Source organism: Pectinophora gossypiella, chromosome 28, assembly GCF_024362695.1.
Source record: "Pectinophora gossypiella chromosome 28, ilPecGoss1.1, whole genome shotgun sequence".
NCBI lineage: Eukaryota > Metazoa > Arthropoda > Insecta > Lepidoptera > Gelechiidae > Pectinophora > Pectinophora gossypiella.
The window spans coordinates 3127164-3152022 of record NC_065431.1 but is presented as its reverse complement, the minus strand read 5'-3'; the positions used below and the strand labels follow the sequence as shown (position 1 = coordinate 3152022).

Sequence of the window (24859 nt, the reverse complement as noted above, 5' to 3'; positions counted from 1 at the left end):
AAAATATTTGTGGTTAAATAAACTTCTTTTATTATTATTATTGTATGTCTTTTTCATATCTCATTATTATTATTATAACACATGAATACAGTACAGTTCCATTCCATTCTTCTAATTTTCGTGATGAATGTGGAGAAAGAAAGAAACGTGTCAGGATCGAAGCAAATGGAATTCCATAGTCTCTGCTTATCCCGGTGGGAAATAGGACTGAGTTTATGTATTTTTGTGTTTGAACAGCCTCCGTGGTCTAGTGGTTAGAGCGTCAGGCTAACGATCTGGAGGTCCGGGTTCGATTCCCGATGGGGACATGGTCGAAATCACTTTGTGAGACTGTCCTTTGTTTGGTAAGGACTTTTCAAACTTGAATCACCTGATAATTCCGTGCTTAGGAGGGCACGTTAAGCTGTTGGTCCCGGCTATTAGCCGTAAAAGCACCTTCACCAACCCGCAGTGGAGCAGCGTGGTGGAGTATGCTTCATACCCCCTCCCGTTGATTGAGGGGAGGTCTGTGCCCAGCAGTGGGACGTGTATAGGCTGTTTATGTATAGTAAAGGTGGTGAGCCGTATCGCCATCTATAATGGTGTTAGGGAAAATTGCACATAAGATAAATTAATTAAACCTCATTGATGTAAGTCCGGTATAGGTCCCGGCAAACTTCTTGAGCATCGACCTTGACTGCGCACAACCGAATTTTAGATCTCTTTGGTGGTGCGGTACGGGGCGCGAGGGCGGGTGAGTCCCGTATCTACCGGCTATTGGTAGATCAGTCGATACTTCCCCCGCGCACTCTGTCTTCGTCCCTTTGACTCCCGAATACACTTGCGTGCAGTGAAACTGTCACGTTTTTGTTATTGCTCTTTTGTTTAAGTTGAAGAATTAGTTACTAGCACGAGGTCTATGTCTACAGATCCAAAACCTAGCACTAGCTCTGGTATTGCTGGTTTCAACCTCATGGAAGGAATATTATACTTACCTGACGATTAGTTTTTTATTAAATATGGTAATATAATATAAGTTTTAATAAACTATAATAATATAAGTTTAGTTTTATTTACATAATTAAATAAAATAATAATTGGTTTTTTTAATGAAGTTAAGAAAATAATCAAAAGTTCATTTTTTTGCACGGAAGTCTACGTGCGCGAACTTTCCCCCACTACGACACTCGATGCTCAAGAAGTTTGCCGGGAGTTATACCGGAGTTCGAACCGACGCTGACTGTTACAATGACTGTTATTAATAACGTAATACGACCTTATACTACTATAGTACACTACTCCACTCTACTTTTACTTTGTGGTCCCTAGTTTGGTACATTACTGGCTGATCACCAGATTGTCCGAAAGTAAGATGATCCGTGCTTCGGAAGGCACGTTAAGTCGTTGATCCCGGTTACTGCTTACTGATGTAAGTGAGTAGTCGTTACATGAGCCATGTCAGGGGCCTTTGGCGGCTCAATTGTAACCCTGACACTAGGGTTGATGAGGATGGTACTCCACCTCGCAGCCAACACGATAGAAGAAGATAATTATCGGCCTTTACATCATTACATTAAAGACGTAAATTGTTTCATGTATTAATAATAATGACTACTATAAGGAACTAATCAGTAAAGAAGTATTAAGTATGAAAGAAAAAAAGGATTAACAGTAAAATTATTTTATTGCACATACAATGAGTAGTCATAGTAACACTTTTATAATACATTCATTCGCATTATTACATTTAATTTCCATAAATTATCAAATTACTAATTTATAGTATATTAGTTACTTCACAGTAAAAGTATGGAGACTTTGAAGTAACTAATACTATATTTAAAGTATTACGTAAATTAAAAGCTTCATTTTAGAAACCATATTATAAATACCTAATATATTATTTTTTAAGAGATTCTGTCTATTACAGATGGACTGTGTTTGAACTGTCAACCAACTGCAGAATAATCACTGGGACTAAACCAGGTACCAATTCCATTTACTTATCTTAATAATATTCTCACTTCACATTTAATTTTAAATTCATTTTACATTAAAATTATTTTATAAATATAAAATAAATACTTAATTACATTTTAAGAGATTCAGTTGTGCCCTAAATTCATTGGTTTTTTAATATTATCTAGCTAGTATCACATTGAGACGTAAACATTCATTACAATAATATTTATACACAAACGTAACTAAACTTAGGTATTTTATACTGAAAGCATACATAGGTACATTATACTTCCGAATCGAACGCGCGGTCAGCATTTTCAGTTTTGTATGGAATTATAATCGCTATCACAAAACAAATAAAGTTGGTTTTGTTTTATTATTAAAAAAATAGTTTACGGCAAATAATATTAAATTAAAATTGTTTTCATTAAATGTTGTGCCTTTTTAATATTTTTGTAGGTTGTTTTTTTCATTTTAAAATGTTAAAGCTCCCACTGCTAAACTAAATTCTTCTAAAAAAAAAATACCATCTTGCCTATACCTAAGCGACAATAGTGTACTCTGAATGCTTATAGCACGGGAAATAATATACTATTTTAAAATGTTTAAACAAAAAACATAAAAAACCTACCTGGGTCTGTAGAAAATTCTTTTTTTGACTTTCCGCTAATGGGCAGCCCTGATGACTCTGACCCGGTTCAAAATTGACAACAAGCCTGAGGCTGCCCAGTTGGGCGCGAACCTCGGCTCAGGGCGTCGTCTGAAAGGATAATATTTGGAAGAATAAATCGACCCTAGTGGGTTTATAGCTAAGGTTGATAGCGATAAAAAAAATTAGTGAACACGGCACTTTAAGTGTAATTCAAATTTTTCAAAAAAGAAAACGAATGTCGACCTTTTGTTTTGGCATATGCCCTCGACCTTATTTTGTTCTGTAATAATTCTGGTAACGATTCAGAAGAATCCATGTACTTTCAGTTTAAAATAGAAAAATTCTTTACCTTACATTAAATAAGGAACTTTCCAGGCTACGTTCTCTAATGAAAAATATAGATAGCGCTGTACATTGCCTCGTTTAACCTTCTAATTTCATGGATTCCATCCTTTATTTTTATTACAAAATACAATGCAATACACGTCAAAAATACAAAATACATGTCGACCTTTTTTTATGACGTGATTTATTGTAGATTTGCCGCAGATGGCATTAACTACTTGGCCGGATCATGTCGACCTTAACAGTTAGGTCTAGCCAAAAAGACCGCTGCGAATCGCACCCAGTTGGAAAGTGCTCATTACGCTGGCGGCGTCTCCGCGCTGGATTGCCAACGAAATGTGCTGCAACAGGTACGATTCGGCGCGGGAGTCACCTCAATTTTAAACATTGCATCTTTTTTTTGGGTGTTAAATGATGAATTGTTATTACCTAAGCAGATCATATTATCTTCCTACAATTATTATTCTGATCAAAATATCAAGCAAATTTTATTTTTTATTCTGCCTCTGACAAGAGACAAGAGGTTACATACATTAGTAATAGCTTAAATTACATTTTTGAATAAATATGTACCCAAAAAAATGATGCAAAAGGTGCAAAAGTAATAAATTAACTGGTTGCACTTAAGTCACTTAGGTCTTAAGACTCCTGGTTACATGTCGTTTCTGTAACAGACCAAAAACATCTACAAAAACATAAATTTTATAATTATGACAACTAATGGTTCACAATTTAACCACTGTTTACAAATAATTCGCTGGGCTCAGTGACTGCACTTTTGCTCATTGATTGTAATTGTACCTACCAAACCATCTATTATTTTTTTTGTAAATTAACCTGGACAGTCCCTTATTGATTAATATTTTATATTTTACAATAAATTTTACATTTGTTTGGGTTTTGGCTACATTTGTTTTTGGTTTTTGACATATTAATCTACTGTAAAATTTGTAGGCCGAAAACAAAGTATGCTCAAAAGTGACAGCTAACATTTCGAGGTTAGCCGCTCTGACGTCATCTCACCCTCTCCGCCATTTTGGAAAAAATAAATTTGCACTACTAAGGTTTTTAATTTATTTTGCATGGCAATTTTTAACTTTTTAGTAAGTAAAAGATTTACTGTGTCCAGTGATAGTGATTAAGTACATAACCAGCCCATTAACGTCCCCACTGCTGGGGCACGGGCCTTCCCTATGGATGGATAGGGAGATCGGGCCTTAAACCATCACGTGGGCCCAGTGCGGATTGATGGTTATTAACGACTGCTAATGCAGCCGGGACCAACGGCTTAACGTGCCTTCCGAAGGACGGAGGAGCTCGAGATGAAAACTTTTTTTTTGTGGTCACCCATCCTATGACCGGCCTTTGCGAAAGTTGCTTAACTTCAACAATCGCAGACCGAGCGCGTTTACCGCTGCGCCACCGAGCTTCTCAAATACGTTAGTCAGTAATTCGCTTAATTTTCAATACTAAAATTTAAGTTCTTGAAATATTGGAGATTATTATTTTTTTATTTATTATTAACAAGCCTTAAGTATAACATTAGTTTAAATGCAATGTCCTGCAAAATTGCATACGCAATTTGTCTGCAGATATCAATTTAATGGCAACACTCATGTAACGTACGTCATCAAACGGCTAGCAATGGCGGCTTTTCATAGAATTGAGCATACTTTGTTTTATTATACCGTGTGTGTGGCTATGAACGCTAATATACCCCGGCAAGTAAAACGAAGTACGTACAGTCATGAGCAATATCATGTACCCACTTTAGAACCTTGTCGCCCTATCATATTTGTCATTTAATGAGACCTGCGGTTTAATTTGTCAAAAAAGTTATAATGTGACATCGTTCCAAAGTGTATGACATATTAGTACTCGTGACCGTATACTACTACTTACTACTACTACTTTTTATAAACCATAAAAGTTAGAGATTTAAAATAAAAAAGATTTATATTAGATAATTTTTGACAGCTTTCTTTGCAAATATGAAACCATACATTGTACAGTCATGAGCAATATTATGTACCCACTTTAGAAACCTGTCGTACTATCATATTTGACATTTAATGAGGCTTGCGGTTTAATTTGTCAACAAAAATAATGTGACATGGTTACAAAGTGTATATTAGTACTCGTGTGTTATTATAATTTACTATAACGATTTATGCATGTATCTACGATTAAAATTGGTCCTTGTTGCTTTTTTAATTGACGATTTCGAACAACCGTTTGTTCTTTAACTGACTTCAAAGAATCAATCAATTTGTGTCAATGTGCCTATTTACATTTCTTTAATTTCTTATTATTATATTTGTCACAAGATGATCATTGACTGCCTCTATGGCTAGAATAAGATATAAGACCACGCCTATTTCCTTATAGGGTAGGCAGGGGCCTCGGAATTCTAACTACAATGATATATAACACTTTCGTTTTGTCCACTCTTCTAAACCTTCATACATTCTTAACAGTGCCTTATTAAAACTTAGTATATTCATACGAGATTAACATATCCATTATGAGATCGAAGCTATGCTGCTGACACGGGTACGAATCTCAGGAGACGGGTTCGAATACGCTGTATTCAAATTAAGTTTCGATTTATAGGAGTTTTGAAGTGTTTGTTGTCGTAAGCTGATTGGCCGCCTCTATGGCTAGAGTAATTTGGTCGTTAGGATCGTATATTACGTCCTTCGGGCGATATGTTTAGGAAAAATTACTCATTCTGTTGTGGTATTTTAATATCTGTTAGGGTACATTCACACGGCACTATATTTCGCGAATGACGTGTACGAGACTGTTTATTTGTACATAATAAAAAAGACATAAGTAACAATATAAAGAAAACAGACAAAACAGTACGTTTTGAGTGCTTTTTTTATCAAATAAATGATGTCTATTCTAGTTGTAGTCTATGCGAGACAATCTCGTGTTCGAGACATTCCCGTTTTCGATACAATCCCGTTTACGAGACTATCCCGAGTTCGAGACAATATTGCCTAGATGCAGACAATCACGTTTTCGAGACTATCCCGAGTTCGAGACAATATTGCCTTGATGTAGAAAATCCCGTTTTCCAGACTATCCCATTTACAAGACTATCTCGTTTTCGAGGCAATTCCGTGTTCGAGACAATATTGCCGTATTAGAGCCTGTCCCGTTTTCGAGACGATCCCATGTTGGAGACCTAGCTATTACATGAAAAAAATGAATAGTCGATATGTCAACGTGCCTTAGGGGTAATGTCATGAACTCTTCTTTTTCTTTATTAATTATTCTACTAATATGCGGTTGGTCCCTCGACCATATTATGTTGTTTTGCCAAAGGGATGCCTTTCCAGTGTCAGGTAACCAATGTCATTTTGTTCCTTATTGCTGAAGTTAATTTAAGTTGAAGTATATATAAACTTAGAAATATAATGAGATCATAGCTACTGTCAGTGTGTGATTTGAGGAGAGGAAGGCCTTTGGGCCACTGCTACGTGGGCGTCCAGGCCATCCGAGGCCCGGGACTGGCGACGAAGCCAGACCCCTGGTCTATCTGGAACAAAAGTATAATGTTAAAATATGGAAAAAATGAAAAAATAAATAAAAATGGAATATGGAATGAATGAATGAATGAATGGAATTCTATAGTCTCTGCTTACCCCGGTGGGAAATAGGCGTGAGTTTATGTATGTATGTGTATGTATGGAAAAAATAAACCTATGTCCTTTTTTGTGTAAGGACATTGCAGGCTTGAATCAGTTTTTTATCAGAAAAAGTAAGACTTTTTGCTTTAGCCATAAAAACACCTCCACCAACCTGCAGTGGAGCAGCGTGATGGATTATGCTCCATACCCTCTCCGGATGACTGAGAGGAGGCCTGTGCCCAGCTTTTTTTTTGACGTAACTTATTGTGGATTTGCCGCAGATGGCATTAACTACTTGGCCGGACAAATGGGAACCGCTGAAGGCTCTCACCCGGTACAACATTTAAGACAACAGGCCTGAGGGTGCCCAGTTGGGCGCGAATCTCGGCTCAGGGCGTCCGTCGTCTGAGAGGAAAAATATTTGAAAAAATTAATCGAACCTAGTGGGTCAATAGCGATAAGCGATGATTGAGGGAAATCATCGACCACGCCGGCGGGGTCAGTATCGGGGTCCTGAAGTGTTTGGTGTCGCTAGCTGAGTGGCTGCTTCTATGGCTAGAGTAATCGGATCGTCGGGATCGTATATTACGTCCTTCACCTGTGCCCAGCGATGGGACGTATATAAGCTGTTTATGTTATGTTATGGAAACTACGAAGGCACTGTAATCCTGTGGTTCACCGCCTTGCATCTGAAACGAAGAGCGCCGGTTCGAACCCCGGTACCGGACTTGCACCAATGAGTGTAATTTTCACTAACACAGTTGGCTCGACCATTATAGACGATGATACGGCTCCCACCTATCACGTTGGTCTAACAGAAAGCTCGGTGAGGTGTGGGTACTAAGTTCATCTTGCGATGGATTACTTTTGCCTACCCCAATTAGGATATAGTCGTGAGCTTATGTTATGATATCAGATAGGTTATACTGACATTAATTTGCGCATGTGGTAAAAATAATATTTTATGTGTAAAGAGTGTTAAAAGAATGATTGATTACCAGCGCCGGCTATTTTTAGTTTGGTGTCGAGATAATGTGGGTAGATCCGATTGTACGAATTCGAGCAACTTTAGCTTTGAAAGACTAGTTCGATTCAATGTAGATTCAATATAGTTACTCCAGTTTCTATTGAATGTAGGTTCTTACTAAGAAGCAAAGTTAAAATCTGAGTTCTACAAAACAATGCTTATAGTTAATCTTCTTCTCTCGTGTGTGGACCTCAGTAGGTGTTATTATTCAGTTTCGGTTATTGTCAAATGCTGTCTGAAGTTCCAAACGTAAAAACATGCGGACTTAATTTTTGATAATTGAAATTCTTCTTCTTCTATCGTGTGGGTTGTGAGGTGAATTACCAACCTCATCAACCCTGTTGTCAGGGTTATTATTGAGCCGCCAAAGGCCCCCGACATGGCTCATGTAACGATTACTTACTTACTTCAATATGTAGTAACCGGGACCAGCGGCTTAACGTGCCTTCGGAAGCACGGATCATCTTACTTTTTGGACAATCAGGTGATCAGCCTTTGATGTCCTAACCAAACTAGTGATCACAAAGTGATTTTTGTGATATGTCCCCACCGGGATTCGAACCCGGGACCTCCGGATCGTGAGCCTAATCACATTAACATACCATGTTACCGCATTACCACACCATATTATGTAATTTTCCCCTTCTTTTTGCCTTTTACTTTGAGGGTAGGACGAAAAAAAATATTCACCAGGGGCAACCCCGCCATCACTCTTCTGCGTTATCAGCTGCCGGTCGGTGGATAGTCTTCTCCTCCCGTGCTCGTACTTCGCCTCCTTAGCTAGGAGGGCCTCCCTCTGCATTTGTGTGCGCAGCTCCGTTGGCACATCTGGGATGAAGAGCTGCATCAGGCCTGTTAGGCCGAAGACCACGTGCTGGAAGAGAAGTGGAGATTGAAAAGACTTTAACTTTAACTTCTTACATTCTTCACCATTACATTCTTCTTTATATATTTTGCACTGAATTCACGGCACATAAAAAATCTTATCTTAATCAGATTATACACTTCCCACTGCTGGGCACAAGCCGCCCATGAATAAACCGGAGGCGTTATGGAGCATACCTTATTTATGTTAGGACTTAATCAAAATTGTTGCAAGACATCTTATAATAGAGGTTCTGCTTACCCAGATTACGGATTACGGGCGTGAGTTTACGCATGCGTATAATGGCCCAGATTCCTGCAGACACCTCGTAATTTTATTATAAGTTATAGCCATCTTTTTCTTATCCGCCGAAAAGGAAAGGGACGGATGCTTGACAACTGATAATGTTAAAATGAATGAATAACCCGGGCGAATAAAATAGGCATCTCGCTTATATGCAATCCGTTTGACGTGTGCTGTCAACTTAATTCTGAAAATTTAAAAAGGGCTAAACCCTAAAAATTTTAGAAGGGCTTTTTAAATTGCTGCTTAAAATTGACGTTTGTTCCATAACTTTTATGCCTGTCTATTACCCGTCCCTTTCCTTTTCGGCGGATAAGAAAAGGACAGGTATAACTTAAATAAACTAAGATGGTGTCTACTGGAATCAGCACCAATATCCAGCTAAAACAAGCAGGAATTTAAAAGTACCTAATAACGTAACAGTCTCAGGAGCTGAGTTATTTAAGTCAAAATGGCGAGCATAATAACCGCAGGGACGGCCTTTTTTACCTTTGATGGGTTTGCTCTTGGCCTCAGTCTTGCCCAAAGGCATTGACGAGGTCTAAGATGGAGCGAGCTCGCCCAGAATGTGCCTGTTCACTCTGGCCTTGAAGGCACCCATATAAATGCATTCAGAAATACAGAAGACAGTAGAGAATTCCACTCCTTACCTACGATCAGTAGCACAAGTAAATTAAAGTAAAGGTCTCGTCACGCCGTCAGTGTGACGAAAGATTTAATTTAATTTACTACATGACACATTACGAGTAACTATATTTCGCTCGACACCAGGCGCTAGTAGTTGCTGACGTCACGCTCGGCGCGATGGCAAAACGCCCACAGTGTGACGACTTTTCAGTACATTAACGCCTTGTCACGCCGGAAGTGTGGCGAGAGATTAAAAGTAATTTTTCTTTTCTCTTATTGTCGATTTGCCGCAAATGGCAATAACAACTTGGCTGGAAAAAGAAAGAACGAAAATTACCTCAAAAATTACTACAAATGCAAGTCGTGCAGCAAAGACGTGCCAGTAGTGGGGGGAGAGGCCGTAGGGGTCGGCGTGGTCGGGGGGGTTCCTGTACCCTCGGTAAGCGCACATGGGGGGGTCCACCTCGTTCTCATCCGCACCCCAGTCTTCACGGTAGTCTGATGTGTTGAACACTAGAACAAATCAGGCAATTTATTTTTTTAACATACATACATTGACTTACTTAGAATGACTAGTTCAGTACGGTCACGAGCATTAATATGTATACAATTTGGTACCATGTCACATTAACTTTTTTGACAAATTGAACTGTAAGTCTCACTAGATGTCAAATATGTTAGTGCGACAGAGTCCTAAAGTGTATACATTATATTGCTCATGACTGTACAATAGTGATTAAATTTTAATCATCATCTCCATAGCGTTATCCTGTTTTCACAGCGTCCGTTTACCTAACCTGAAGATTCGACAGTACCATACTTCTGCGACGGAAAATTCCACTTGATATCGACTCAGAATCATGGTCTGAATTCATCACCCTCAGTATTCGTTACGATGTCACAAACACCCTGTATTATATTTTTATTTTTAAAAAAGGAAGCGCTTGTGTTTTTGAACCCCCGACGTAAATGTGTATGTGTCTGTCTGTGGCATCGTAGCTCCCAAACGGATGATCCGATTTTAATGCGGCTTTTTTTGTTTGAAAGGTATATTAGTCGAGAGTGTTCTTAGCTATGTTTGGTGGAAATCGGTTCAGGTCTTCAAGGTCATCAGGTCGTTTGTTAAGTGTGATAGGAATGTTACACTCTGAGTTTGCTTGCAAGCATATGTGGGATAAGTTATTTTTTGCTTTTTACAGGGTTTCGCATTTTTAAACTTTTGTCATAATGATTAAGTACTTTTTTTGGTCGGGGGTTTTTAAAATTTTTAATTTAATGTTATTTCTCAATGAGGCCACGTTATGTATTGAAATAAGTACTTGAAGATCTTACTTACTCGACAGGGAATGATCTATGTACCCAAGCAGGGTGTTATCTGGTGAGTATACATATTTATAGACCATTCGAGGGATGAAGTCGCTGGTGTAGGCAATCACAAAAGCCTGCAACAAAATGTACTGATTAGATTAACCTAACGACCTAATTTCTACGCCAGTCATCCTACTTTCATGCTTCTTCTGCCATACCCAACACTATTGTACTTCTCGAAGACACAAATTAATTTCCCTATTGTGTCCTTTGTTAACAGCCTCTGTGGTCCAGTGGATGAGCTGTGAGCTCACGATCCGGAGGGCCCTGGTCCGAATCCTGGTGGGGACGTATCACAAAAATAACTCTGTGATCCCTTGTTTGCTTGGGACATTGCAGGCTGATTGAAAGTAAAATGATTTGAAGCAGGCACGTTAAGCCATTGCTCCTGGTTACTACTTAACGCAGTCGTTACATGAGCCATGTCAGTGGCCTTTGGCGGCTCAATAATAACCCTGGCACCAGGGTTGATGAGGTTGGTAATCCACCTCGCAACCCACACGATAGAAGAAGGAGAATATTAGTCTTTTTTACCAGGTAAAATCTGAAGAATGACTAAACATTTACAGTGTTACTACAAAACAAAGACTAAAAGATAAACTTTGTTTAAAATATAATCCGTATACGAAAGAAGTCCTGAAGGCCGCGGCGCTACTGTCGTAGATTCTGTAGCAACACTGTTACTATTTGGACTCATCAATGTGTCAAGTGCTGGGTTTTTTTGTTGTTGTGACAATTGTTTTGCCGCATTGACATTCACTAATTGGTCGGACAAATGGAGAGCGAGGGGGATGTTAAGTTTAAGACAACAGGCCTGAAGGTGGTTAGACGAATTGGTAACTGGTGAAGAGTTACCGGTTCAAATCTTATCTTTTTCTATCTAGCCTATTCGATCCCACTGCTGGGCAAAGGCCTCTGCTTGATTGTTCCACTCCTCTGGACTTCTGCGATCTCCTGCTAATGCCTCCGATAAGCACTAAGGTTGTCACACCGTCTTTTACGCGGTCTGCCTTGACTTCAGTACCCGCCTTGAGGTGTCCAGTTGATAACGACTCGTGCTCATCGTTCTAATACGTAGAATTACTCTTTCTTGTAATGCTAATTGGAAAGGGAAGACCAAGAAGAGTTTACATGGAACAGATTAAAGAGAAGGTGAACGTCGTTTCTCATAAGGAAGTGAAGGAATTGGCTCTTGAGAGAATGGTACACCGCCAAGAGCGTGGCTCTGGAATTAGTGATCTTCTTCTTCCTAGCGTGAATCCCGCCGTCTTGCGCCGGGGTCCGCTTTCCTACTGTTCTTCCTCCACTTTGCCCTATCCTGGACATCGTCTTCGGATAACCTGCAACTCTCCATGTCTTTCTCCACGACACTCAACCGTCTCAGCTTAGGTCTTCCTCTACGTCGCTGACCAGTAATATTGAAGTCGAGTGCCACTTGCCAATGTACTCAGGCGGTCTTCTTTTAACATGCCCATACCAACGCAGCCGGTTTTCCTGCAGTTTGTCAGCCACGTCACGCACACCGAGGCTACCGCGCACATACTCGTTGCGGATCTTGTCGAGCCTCGTTACGCCGCACGCGCGAACCTCGTAATTCTAAAAGTTGATGTAATGCTAAAAGTTTTACAAGGATTAGGTAGGTACTTACGTTTGAGACGACTGCTGCGTAGGTGATCCCTCTTAAAATCCCGTACCTGAAAGTATTTATAAGTCTTTATATATCCCCAGTGGGTCCATAGCGATAAGCGCTGATTGAGGGAAATCCTCGACCACGCCGGCGGGGTCGGTATCGCAGTGGGAAGTATACATAAACATAAACAGCTTATATACGTCCCACTGCTGGGCACAGGCCTCCCCTCAATCAGCCGGAGCATACTCCACCACGCTGCTCCAATGCGGGTTGGTGGAGGTGTTTTTACGGCTAATAGCCGGAACCAACGGCTTAACGTGCTCTCCGAAGCACAGAATCATCTTACTTTTTCAGACAATCAGATGATTCAAGCCTGAAAAGTCCTTACCAAACAAAAGACAGTCTCACAAAGTGATTTCGACAATGTCCCCATCGGGAATCGAACCCGGACCTCCAGATCGTGAGCCTAACGCTCTAACCACTAGACCACGGAGGCGGTGGGAGTGGGAAGTATATAGGTTGTTTTTGTATGTAGTATGGATGTACCCACCAGGCACCAATATCCTCGACCCGCTCAGCCAATGGTCGTCTTCCCTGCGTGACCATCTTGTAAGCGTCCAAGCGGATCTCAGCAATATTGTTCAACAATGCGAACAATGGCGCTAGAGGGAATGCTGCGACAAACAACGTCACAAAGCCGTATTGGAGAACTGTCGACAAAAAAAATAGTTGTATGTCCAGAGTAGAGAAACCACTTAACTGAACCGACCCAAGTTTACTTATTATTTTTTGTATAGATGGCTCTACTATCTTTGCTAAATAAAGTCACTGTTATTACTTATACAATTTAGTTGGGGCTGCCTGATATGATGTGATTATTTGGAATAAGGGAAATCGTCGACCACGCCGGCACCAGGGTCGATTAATCCTGTCAAATATTCTTCCTCTCAGACGACGCCCTGAGCCGAGGTTCGCGCCCAACAGGGCACCCTCAGGCCTGTTGTCTTAAACGTTGTACCGGGTGAGAGCCTTCAGCGCTCCCCATTTGTCCGGCCAAGTAGTTAATACCATCTGCGGCAAATCTACAATAAGTCACGTCAAAAAAAAAGAAAAGATTTGATTATTTAGAAGATATGAATGCATGGGATTAGCTGTCTGGAAACTGATATTAGCCAGCAAAATTACTAAATTGTATAACTTTTTTTTTTAAGAACGTTTAGGGCTCTTTACCGAGGTTTATCTTGCAGCTTCTTTTCCCCGGCTGTACAGGTTGTTAGAAGTTGCAGTAGTTTTAGGCGGATGAGACGTTCGTTATGTAAAAATGACGATTCAAAATGTAACTATGTTACTTGCTGAATAAAGATGTTTTAGAATCTGTTTTTTTTTTAATAGTATCAGTAATTCAAGAATGACCATGTCACTTTTTTAACGGTCTTTTAGGGTATGACGGCAGACTTTCCATCCGCGACTTGGGACTTCGGTAATAGCGCGTAGCACAGTTCGTCAATCCACTTTTGGGAGTGATTTCCGGGATAAAAACTATCTCATTTCTTCCCTAAGTCTCAAATCCATACCTCATCTAAATCGATCGAGCGGTTTAAGCGCGAAAAGGCAGCAGACAGACAGAGTTACTTTCGCCAGTCACAAAATATTACGAACGAATTTGTAGGAAAGCTACATATTTATGTATAAATATTTCGAAGTGATATAGCACACTAGATAATTAATGATTACGCAAAAATATCGCGTGTTTCAATGAGTAATTATTAGTTCATTGACTTTTAACTGCGTACTAAATAGATAACTTTTTACGCATAAGTTTTTGTGTGAAACTTAATACTGGCATCTGTTCTTATGAAAGCCGGTGAGAGCTCTCAGCGCTCTCCGTTTTTCCGGCCAAGTGGTAAATGCCATATTTTGCGACTGAAAAGTCCACTTGATATTAACTCAGAATCTTGGTCTGAATCATGCCCCTCAGTATTCGTTACGATGTCGCTAACACCCTGTATGCACGCATGAATTCTCGTCTCTAATCAGGGTAAGCAAAGCCCCTAGTAGAATATATCTCGCAACGCTTTTCTATGTCCCAAGATAAGAGAGTCCATAAGTTGGAGTAACGGCCTCAGTGGTCCAGTGGTTGAGCGTACAGGCTGGTCATCTGATTGTCCGAAAGTAACATGATCCGTGCTTCGGAAGGCACGTTAAGCCGTTGGTCCCAGTTACTACTTACTTATATAAATATGTAGTCGTTACATGAGCCATGTCAGGGTCCTTTGGCGGCTAAGTAATAACCCTGACACCAGGGTTGATGAGGTTAGTATTCCACCTCACAACCCACACGATAAGAAGAAGTTGGAGTATTAAACCATGTACTCTTAGTTAAGTAGTTCTTTTTTGACGTGTCTTATTGTAGATTTGCCGCAGATGGCATTTACTACTTGGCCGGGCAAATGGGAAGCGCTGAGAGGTCTCACCCGGTACAACGTTTAAGACAACAGGCCTGAGAGTGCCCAGTTGGGCGGGAACCTCGGGTCAGGGCGTCATCTGAGGGGATCATATTTGAAAGAATTGATCTACCTTAGTGAGTCGATAGCGATAAGCGTCGAATGAGGGAAATCGTCGACCACGCCGGAGGGGTTCATATTCATATTCATTTATTCGTAATAGTTCGTATTACATGTCATATATAATCTAGGTTACATTCTACTAGTAGAATAATTCATTTGGTATCATTCATTACACATTAAAAACAAAATAAAATAATAATAATCATAAAATGAATACAATAGCGTAATAAAGAAGTCATTCTTAAATATTAAAATAAAATCATGAGTTAAATGAAATAAATTCGTTATAACTATAGAACGTGTGCTCAAGAAGCGTTTGAGTCGGGACTTAAAACAGGGCAATGACGGTGCGTCAGTGATATGTGTCGGTAGTTTGTTGTACACCTCCGGACCCATGACGTGTGTCAGCCGGTCAGATTTGGCAAGTCTGTGTTGAACACCTCTCAGCCTATTACAGTTCCGCAGGTTACGTCCATGAACATCCTTCGATGTTGTGTACTCGTCCAGGTTACAGCGAACGTAAGTAGCTACCTGCATCACAACTATGGAGGGAAATGTGAGGATACCAAGGGATTTAAACGGTTGGTATCGGGGTCCTGAAGTGTTTTTTTCAGTTGAGTAGATAAGGTGTGACAGTATAGCATAAACATCGATAGGATACTAACTCATCTCCAAGTATTCGTCGAAGAGCGCCAGCCTGCCAGGGTCCTGCAGATGGTAATCCTGCTCCCAAGCCATGTGTGGCTTGCTCAGATCCTTGGTGACGGCGCGGTGAGTGCGCCGGCGCCACCAGTTGTGGAACTTTCTGGAAAACAATATCATTTATTAAATCGTCATCTCCACTTACCCAATCTGAATATTCGACAGGTCCAATTTTTTACAGAAGCGAGTGTCTGACTTTCCAACTCGCGAAGGAAAACCAGCCCAATACAATATTCAATATTCAATATTCTTTATTTGCATACTATGATGGTGTACAAGTTGGTCAGTTACATTTGAGTCTCACATCACAGACCCTTTCGGGCACAACAAAAGAAAAAACAAGAGAGAAGGAGGCTTTTAAATGTTTAAATCTGAATCATTAAAATATTCATTAATACTATAGTAGCATTTATTAATTAGGATTTCTTTTAGTTTTTTAATAAATATTGTATCGGCAGTTTCTTCCTTTAAACCGTTTGGCAATTTATTATAAATTTTGATGGCCATAACGTATGGGCTAGAAGAGTGTAGAACCAGTCTAGATTTTGGTATATTTAATCTATTTCTATGACGCAATGTGTATTTTACTGGGAGGTCTTGGCGACGTGTGAAAAGGTTTTGGTATTTGCGAACAAATTTACAAATTTCCAATATATAGACGGAAGGAAGCGTAAGAATTTTATGATACCGGAAGTGCGGTCGACAGCTATCCGTTTGTTTTAGATTTTTTAGGATTCTGATTAGTTTTTTCTGCAGAGTAAATAGAGCAGGTGCTTCGGTACTATTACCCCATAGTATAATCCCATAGGTAAACCATGAGAAAGCATAGGCGTAGTAAAGAGTAAGAGCGCTAGAAAAATTTGTAGATCTTTTAATTTCGTTAAGAGCATATTTAAATCGGGATATTTTATTTGTAATTTTTTGTATATGTTTCTTCCAATTAATATGTTTGTCTATATCCAATCCTAACAGTGTTGATTCATTTACTTCTTGAATTTGGATTCCGTTGTAGCTGAAGTTTATATCCAAAGGCCGTTTTTGTGGTGGGTGAAAGGTCATAAGTTTGGTTTTTGCATAATTTATTTGTAGATTGTGATCGAGCATCCACGTTGAGACTGCTTTTAAAATAGAATTCAATTTATTTGAGAGATTTGAATTGTTTTCACATTGTGTTAAAATTGAAATGTCGTCTGCGAATAAGACACAATGTTCGTTTATTATCTTGGGTAAATCATTAATATATATCAAAAATAATAAACACCCGAGCACACTTCCTTGAGGGATTGACGAGTTAATGGTTATTTTATCTGATTTTACCATTGAAATTAATTTTTCATTTTTACTATAATATTCTAATTCTACATACTGTACTCTATTTTGTAAATATGATGTAAACCATTGGAACGTTATGCCCCTGATCCCAATGCCATAAAGTTTATTAAGTAATATATCGTATTGAACCGTATCGTAAGCTTTTGTCATGTCCAGTAATATCCCTACAGCGTATTTTTTATCATTTAATGTGTTTAAGATTTCTTGTACGTATTTGTAAACAGCTAATGTAGTGGATTTATTTTTTCGGAAACCATTTTGGCTCTCATCAAAAATGTTATATTTTTCGCAATAATAATAGACTCTATCATACATGATCTTTTCAAATATTTTAGAAAAAGTTGTTAGAAGTGAAATGGGGCGGTAGTTATTTGGGTCAGTTTTATCATCTTTTTTGTAAATCGGTTTTATAATAGAAATTTTTAGTAATTCTGGGAAGACACCTTCATTAAATGACTGATTTATTAGCATCGTTAGCGGTAGTACAAACTCATCTGAACATGACTTAACCAGTGCTGGGGGCAATTCATCAATTCCATGAGAGTATTTGTTTTTTAATTGTTTTATTGTTTTGTGTACTTCTTTAAAAGTAGTAGGTAGTAAAAAAAATGAATTTTCAGTAGGATCTATTACTACTGGGTGACCACGGGACCCATTATTAGAATTTATTTTATTTTCTCCGATCTTGGCGAAATGATTATTAAAAATGGTAACGATTTGTGTAGGTTCTAAGATTAAATTGTTATTCAGTTTTAATTGAATATTGACTTTTTCCTTCAACGGTTTTTTATTAGTTCTTTCATTTATGATTTGCCACATAGTTTTATTTTTATTTTTTGAATTTTGAATTTTTTTTATGTAATGTAGGCGTTTTGATGTAAGTACTGCTCTTTTCAAGAGTTTTTCATATTTTTGATAATACCGCTTTAGAGTCTCGTTGTTTGATTTTTGAGTAAGTATTTTCAATAAGCGCTTTTCACGACAGGAGATCCGTATACCTACAGTTAGCCAATATTTTTTATATATTTTTTTCAACATTAGTCTACTTTTTGGTATACATTCATTTAAGATATTCTTTATAATTTCATTAAATATTTTGTAATTTTTATTAACATTATTATTAGGTTTTAATGTATTCAGCCAATCAATTTTTTGTAATTTTTCTTTAAATTTTGAAACGTTACTTGTATTATATTTTCTTTTATATATGTACCATTTATTATTTTTATTTGATAGGGATATTCTTAGATTTATGATAACTCCTTTATGGTCGCAAAAGCCAAAGTCTTCAACTGATGTAGAGATCACATTTTCTTCATAGTTAGTAAATATCAGGTCAATGCATTTCCTAATACGAGTACGGTCTCTTATATGTTGTGTAAAGTTAAATTCTGCCATTAAGTTTAAGAGATACTTTGATTCCGATCGGTTCAAAACATTTATATTAAAGTCACCTCCCAAAATTATATTACGTTTTGAATATTTGTTTTTAATGTAATTCAATATAACTTTTAATTGTCTATAGAAAACTTCTTTCTCTCTTCCATTCCAATACAAACAAATTAATAAAATATTATAGATAGGTAATTCCGTAGCGCAGACTTCAACAACAAATTCAATTGATAATTCAGCAATATCTCTCATCTCTATGCCATCAAACTGTTCTTGTAGTAGGATACATATTCCGCCGCCCTCGTGCTCTTTTCTACAGAAAGCTGATGCGATTTTGTAGCCAGTAATGTTTATTAGGTCCTTTTTTCCCTGAGATAACCATGATTCCGTTATACAAATCGCTTGAAATTTATGTTCTTCGACAAAAGTTTCTAGTAGGTGCTGTTTATTGTATAAACTTTGGAAGTTTTGGAATAGTATACTAATCTTGTTTTCTTCAATATTATTCACGAAATGTATTATTATTTTTATTTATAGTTTGACTTGCCATTGTGGGTTTAAAATTTCTGGTATCATTATTTGGTTGTTCTATAAATAGGTTACTGGTATTTTTATTTGTTTCATCTTGATAAGGCTCGTATTCTTTTCCATTTATGATCAGCTTATTTCCCAAGAAAATCGCATGCTTTCCTTCACGTCTTGCTTGTTGTAGCACAACAAGCAAGACGTGACTACAGGTTAGGTCGCCTTCATCTGAAACGCTTTTCTCAGGAACGTGGGTTTCCTCCACCGCTGAGCACGTGATAATATGGTCCAAATATGAATTCGAAAGTCATTGGTTTGGGCCGGTGCTGGGATTCGAACCTGCATCTTCACAGTGAGGGTCAGGCGTTCTTCCAACTGGACTATCACAGCTCCAACATCTAAAACGAGGTGAACTCGACATCCAAATTCCACGTAGAATGTGGGTTTGTTCACAATCTCACTCGAAGGTAACTGACGTAGATTATAGAACTGCCGCGTATGCCAGTCACTACTTGGCCGGTCAAATGGGGAGCGCTGAAAGCTGACAACTTACGGGTAGCCCAGCTCAAGGAAGTTGTTGAAACACTGCTTGCCGATCATGATGATCGCCAGTTGGATGCACAACTCGGAGAGGCAGCCAACTGGATCGCAGATGTCTCCCTTCAGCTTGAAGAACTCTGACTTCCTGGCCTGATCATCTCCTGGATAGTCGTAGAAGCGACCCTGGAACAAAAAATATCTAATAGTCCAAAATCCATTCATCTATCGGCAAAAATCTTGCGAGGTAGATTATCAACCCTGCTGTCAGGGTTACAATTGAGCCGCCAAAGGCCCCTAACATGGCTCATATAACGATTACTTTCTTACATCAGGATGTAGAAAGCGGGACCAACGGCTTAACGTGCCTTCCGAAGCACGGATTATCTTACTTACGGACAATCCGAAAAACTAATGATCAATTTTTTCGTTTTTTTTTATTATTTTCAAATTACCTCCTGGAATAGAATTACATCGTACGTCGGACTAATTACTTACCTTAAAGAAGGCAATGTAAATGAGTGATGAGTAGAAGTTCATGAATTCAAAAAAGAATATCTTAAATGTATACGAGTCTTCATACTCGGTTTGTGTCCGAGGATTCTCCATATTGGTGAGTGTGACTGCAACTTTGGCGTATATCTGCAAGACAAAAGTTTTATAATAGATTTGTTTCCAACTAGTCAAATCAGTTACACTTTACTAAATGCCAAAACACGTTACCATGGACTTTGTAAAAAGCCCACTGTGACGTCTTAGAAAAACGTGATAAAATGTCGGACTTATTATTACGTTTGTTTTGATTCAAATTCATAAATAAGTTGTTTTAAGTTTACGCGGTTATTATCATAATTAAAGCACATAATAACGGGTTCTTACCGCGTTTAAATGGGGATATGAGACTCCCGATATTTCGACACTGTTGACATCCCGTGATCATGGCACTTGCACTTGCGGTAAGAACCCGTTATTATGTGCTTTAATTATCATAAATAAGTTTTACAGAGATCAGAAAAAAGAAAATGGTTTTCGTTAGTATTAGAACTAAATAAATAAACAAATAAAAGAAGTTTGTCTGTCTTTATTTAGTAATCAGAATTTCATAATTTACCTTGAACCTAGTATACCAATTGTACCTGTAATTGTACCAATTGTACGGGACGAAGCCGAACATAACCTATACATAACTTATAATTAAAATAAAATGCCTGGAAATTCCCTCGTAATATCGAGGGTTGAAACCAATAGAAGCAGCGAATGCCACGTAGATAGACGTCGTACGGTTGTTGGTCGAAGACCTTGATATAAATCGCGTCGCGCGGCTTGGTTTCCATGCCGCAGATGTTGCTTACCCTAGTGAGTATCATAATGATGATCAAGTTGATGCAGGCAGCTGTCATGGTGGTGAAGATCTTAGCGTGCCGCTTGAGGAAGAAGCCGCTCCCACCGTAGATCACTGACACCATCGATATGCGGTAGATTATGGTGCCCAGCACTGCGCCCATTACTATCGTTATCTGAAAGAGACATTAAAGAAAACGGGTACACCTCCCAAAACCTTTTGTTTCGCCGTCCGAGAGACCTCCGCCAGGTGATTTGCCTTGGCTTACCTGGAAGTCTCTAAATAGACTTCGGACTCAGGTGGGCCGAAGTAAGGACAATTTGTTCAGGTGGGGTTTCTCGGATGGCTCGGACTTAAAGTGCAAGTGCAGCACTGTTCCCCCAACGATGGAACATCTTACATCGTGTCCTGCGTGCCCGAACACCTGCACGCAGGAGGATCTGATGAACGCTGCAGATAGTGCCATACTTTTTGCCAAGTTTTGGGCCGATACTATTTAGTTTGCCATCGACACGGTAAGAAGAAGATTAAAGAAAAGTTAGAAAGATAAAATATATATCTTTATTTCTCTCTCAACAAAATGAAAGAAAGTAATCTTCTTCTTCTGTCGTGTGGGTTGTGAGATGAACAAACCTCATATACCCTGGTGTCAGGGTTATTATTGAGCCGCCCAAGGTCCCTGACATGGCTCATGTAACGACCAATTACTTACATCAGCAAGAAGTAACCGGGACCAACGGCTTAACGTGCCTTCCGAAGCACGGATCACAGTCTACAGTTTGCTTGCAAGCATATATGGGATAAGTTATTATTTGCTTTTTATAGGGTTTAGCATTTTTAACCTTTTGTCATAATAATTGAGTACTTTAAAAAAATTAATTTTGACTTACCATGAAGAGTACTGCAGAGCTGGTAGCTACGTATCTCATGGTCTTCTGCCAGGCAGGCATGTAGGGTTCCTTCTCCCTGGTCACTGGGTTGGTTCTGAACGTCTTCACTGACGCCTCGAACTCTGGTCGGGGATCTTCATCCTGTAAAGCAATGAGTGGAAGACAGTTATCATCATACATATATCTATAAACTCACGCTGGACTCCTGGAGAGCCAGTTGGAAGAACTCTTGACTCTCACTGTAAGATAGAAGGTTCGAATACCAGCACATGTCTAAACTAATGATTGTCGAATTTGTTTTCGAATTCACATTAGGATCTTAAATGTTTATCACGTGTTCAGCGGTGAAGGACGACATCGTGAGGAATCTGTTTTCGCAGATACGTGACCTAACCTGTAATTGGACAGGTTTTCCCTTCGGGTTGGAAGGTCAGTTAATCGCTTCTGTAAAAGATCGGACCTGTCAAATCTTCAGGTTAACTAAGCGGAACCTGTGAAATAGGGGATACCGCTAGGGAGACATAGAAACTCACGCTCGTGATTCTTGACGGGGTGAGCAGGGCCACAAGTCACAGTCTTGATACGAAATCCTCAGTGGGATGATCAAACTATGCATGGTGAAGATCAGCAACCGAATAGGTACTTTAAAATTATGTTTTTTATTACCTCCCAATCCAGCTTTCTTTTGACGTGACTTATTGTAGATTTGCCGCAAATGCCATTAACTACTTGGCCAGACAAATGAGGAGCACTGAGAGCTCTTACCCGGTGCAAAATTTAAAATAACAGGCCGGTGGGTGCCCAGTTGGGCACGGACCTCGGCATCCAACACTAATTAATCTTTCTTTACGAGAATTGGGTAGTTTTTTAAGAAGAAGAAGATAAAGAAAGAAATAATAATAATTGCGACATTTTGCCACGTTTTCTATGACATCACAGTGTACTTTTCCGTACAAATTCCATAGTAATTTCGTGTTTTGATGTTTAGTAAAAAGTAAATGACTGTATTAGTGAGTTTGGTGCGAGTTCAGATCGTTCCGAACATTCCGACATCAAATGTAGAAACAAGCGGCAAAGAAAGAGGGTAGATAAATATATTTGCCCTTACAAAATAATGGATCTACCTACTCCACATCAATTTCATCCGTCGTCCCGTGATCATGGCACTTGCAACAGTGTTGAAATATTGGCAGTCTCATAATATATATCCCTGATTAACGCGGTAAGAACCCGGTATTATGTGTGTTAATTAAAAAGTAACTGATTTGACTTGTTGGAAACTAGCCTATTGTAAAATATATTGGGTTTCACACTTACCTGATCCACTCCACCAAGGTCCCACTCCCATCTTAAGACTGATTGCTTTCTTTTCCATAATTCGAGGAATGTGGTTGCTGAAATTATAAAAATAACCTCTTTTGACCTCCGGTACAGTTGGTCCCGGTTACTACTTACTGATGTAAGTAAGTAGTCGTAACTTGAGTCATGTCAGGGGCCTTTGGCGGCTCATTAGTAACCTTGACACCAGGGAAGATGAGGTTTGTACTCCTCCTCCGAACCCACACGATAGAAGAAGAAGAAGACGATACAGTGGATCTACTTCGAAAGAGCAGTTTTTTAAAGTGACTCAGTGCAGATTTGTCGCTAATGGCGTGATCTATTTGGGGGGCCAAATGGGGAACGCCTTCTCACCCGGTACGACAGGCCTGAGGATGACCAGTTCGGCGCGAACTTCCTCTCAAGGCATCGTTTGAGAGGATTTTATTTATAATATTTACAAGTGTCAATCACTTTGTGATCCCTAGTTCGGTTAGGACATTACAGGCTGATTACCTGATTGTCCAAAAAGTAAGATGGTCCGTGCTTCGGAAGATATGTTATTATATGATCTGTGGCACCGGTAACTACTTACTGATGTATGTACGTAGTCGTTACATTAGTTATGTCAGGGGCCTTTGGCGGCTCAATATTAACCCTGACACCAGGGTTGATGAGGTTGGTAATTCACCTCACACGATAGAAGAAGAAGATATGGATGTTCTTACCCCAAAAAGACATGAAGATGGCAAAGAAGACGGTAGCAGGGTTGTCGAAGAGGTACGTGAGTTTGGCGAAAAGACAGGAGTCAGACAACCGCTGGTACTGGCAGGCCTTGTCACATAACGGACACAGTGTCGTGTTACCTGGACCTCCAAGGTCGCAGATCTCTTTGCTGGAACAAAGTAAAGGAAAAATAAAGATAACCATTCTTTAAAACTATTCCAAATGACAATGGGCAATGTATGGAACTGGGTCCAAGAACCTCCGCTGATGAAACTTGCATCCTATGATTCTGGCAAGGTTCTATCAGATTATGTCGCGGGGTTCTTTTTCTACGGTCGTGTTTGTCCTGGTTATATGTAGATGTGGCTAAAACACGTACATTGGTGGACAAAAATCTACTCAAGGTTTATTGCTGCATACCTAAGTCTACATACATTTCATAATGTAAATCATTTTAAAGGGGAAGATTTTAGAATCATAGGGAAAGCATAAACTAAAATAAAAAGCATAGGTTCCTGGACCAGTTTCGCCCATTGTCCTTTAAATCGATAGCATTAGTAGTAACAGCCTCTAGTGGTTAGAGCGTCATCCTCACGATTTGGAGGTCCGGGTGCGATTCCCGATGGAATCATTGTCGAAATTACTTTGTGAGACTGTCCTTTGTTTGGCGTTGAACTCACATATCACAAAAATCACTTTCTGAACCATAATTTGATGGACAATTGTTATAGGCGATAGGCTGATCCCCTGTCCTCCATATGAGTCATCATATCCGTCTTTGGACTTTGTATCAACAGTGGCTGCGAGTGGTCTTTATATATATGGGTCTGCCCACCACGTAAGGGATTACGGGCGTGAGTTTAAGCTTGTAAGTAAGTATTATATGACGGCCTCCGTGCGTTGGGCTCACGATCCGGAGGTCCTGGGTTTGAATCCAGGTGGGGACATATCACAAAAATCACTTTGTGATCCCTTGTTTGGTTAGGACATTACAGGCTGATCACCTGATTGTCCAAAAAGTAAGATGATCCGTGCTTCGGTAGGCACGTTAAACCGTTGATCCTGCTTACTACTTACTGATGTAAGTAGTCGTTACATTTGCCTTTGGCGGTTCCTTAATAACCCTGACACCA

At 39.3% G+C, this 24859-nt stretch overlaps 1 protein-coding gene and 1 non-coding gene across 2 annotated transcripts in view; one reads left to right on the top strand and one right to left on the bottom strand.

The window, feature by feature from the left end:
• Positions 1-236: 236 nt before the first annotated feature.
• Trnav-aac (transfer RNA valine (anticodon AAC)) lies at positions 237-308 on the top strand. Its single transcript has one exon. It is a non-coding gene; the product is annotated as a tRNA-Val (tRNA).
• A 5515-nt stretch (positions 309-5823) lies between these two features.
• LOC126379116 (anoctamin-4-like) overlaps positions 5824-24859 on the bottom strand; it is a 50292-nt gene continuing 31256 nt past the window's right edge. Inside the window, exons 13-25 of the mRNA XM_050027729.1 lie at positions 23729-23895; positions 23001-23077; positions 21684-21824; positions 20804-20968; positions 19950-20093; positions 19468-19637; positions 15629-15768; positions 12947-13106; positions 12415-12460; positions 10735-10840; positions 9736-9911; positions 8294-8477; positions 5824-6485 (exon numbers count right to left, since the gene is read on the bottom strand). Of these exons, the coding sequence (XP_049883686.1) occupies positions 6382-6485; positions 8294-8477; positions 9736-9911; positions 10735-10840; positions 12415-12460; positions 12947-13106; positions 15629-15768; positions 19468-19637; positions 19950-20093; positions 20804-20968; positions 21684-21824; positions 23001-23077; positions 23729-23895 (1780 nt within the window). The 3' untranslated portion in view covers positions 5824-6381. The remainder of the gene's footprint in view (positions 6486-8293; positions 8478-9735; positions 9912-10734; positions 10841-12414; positions 12461-12946; positions 13107-15628; positions 15769-19467; positions 19638-19949; positions 20094-20803; positions 20969-21683; positions 21825-23000; positions 23078-23728; positions 23896-24859) is intronic.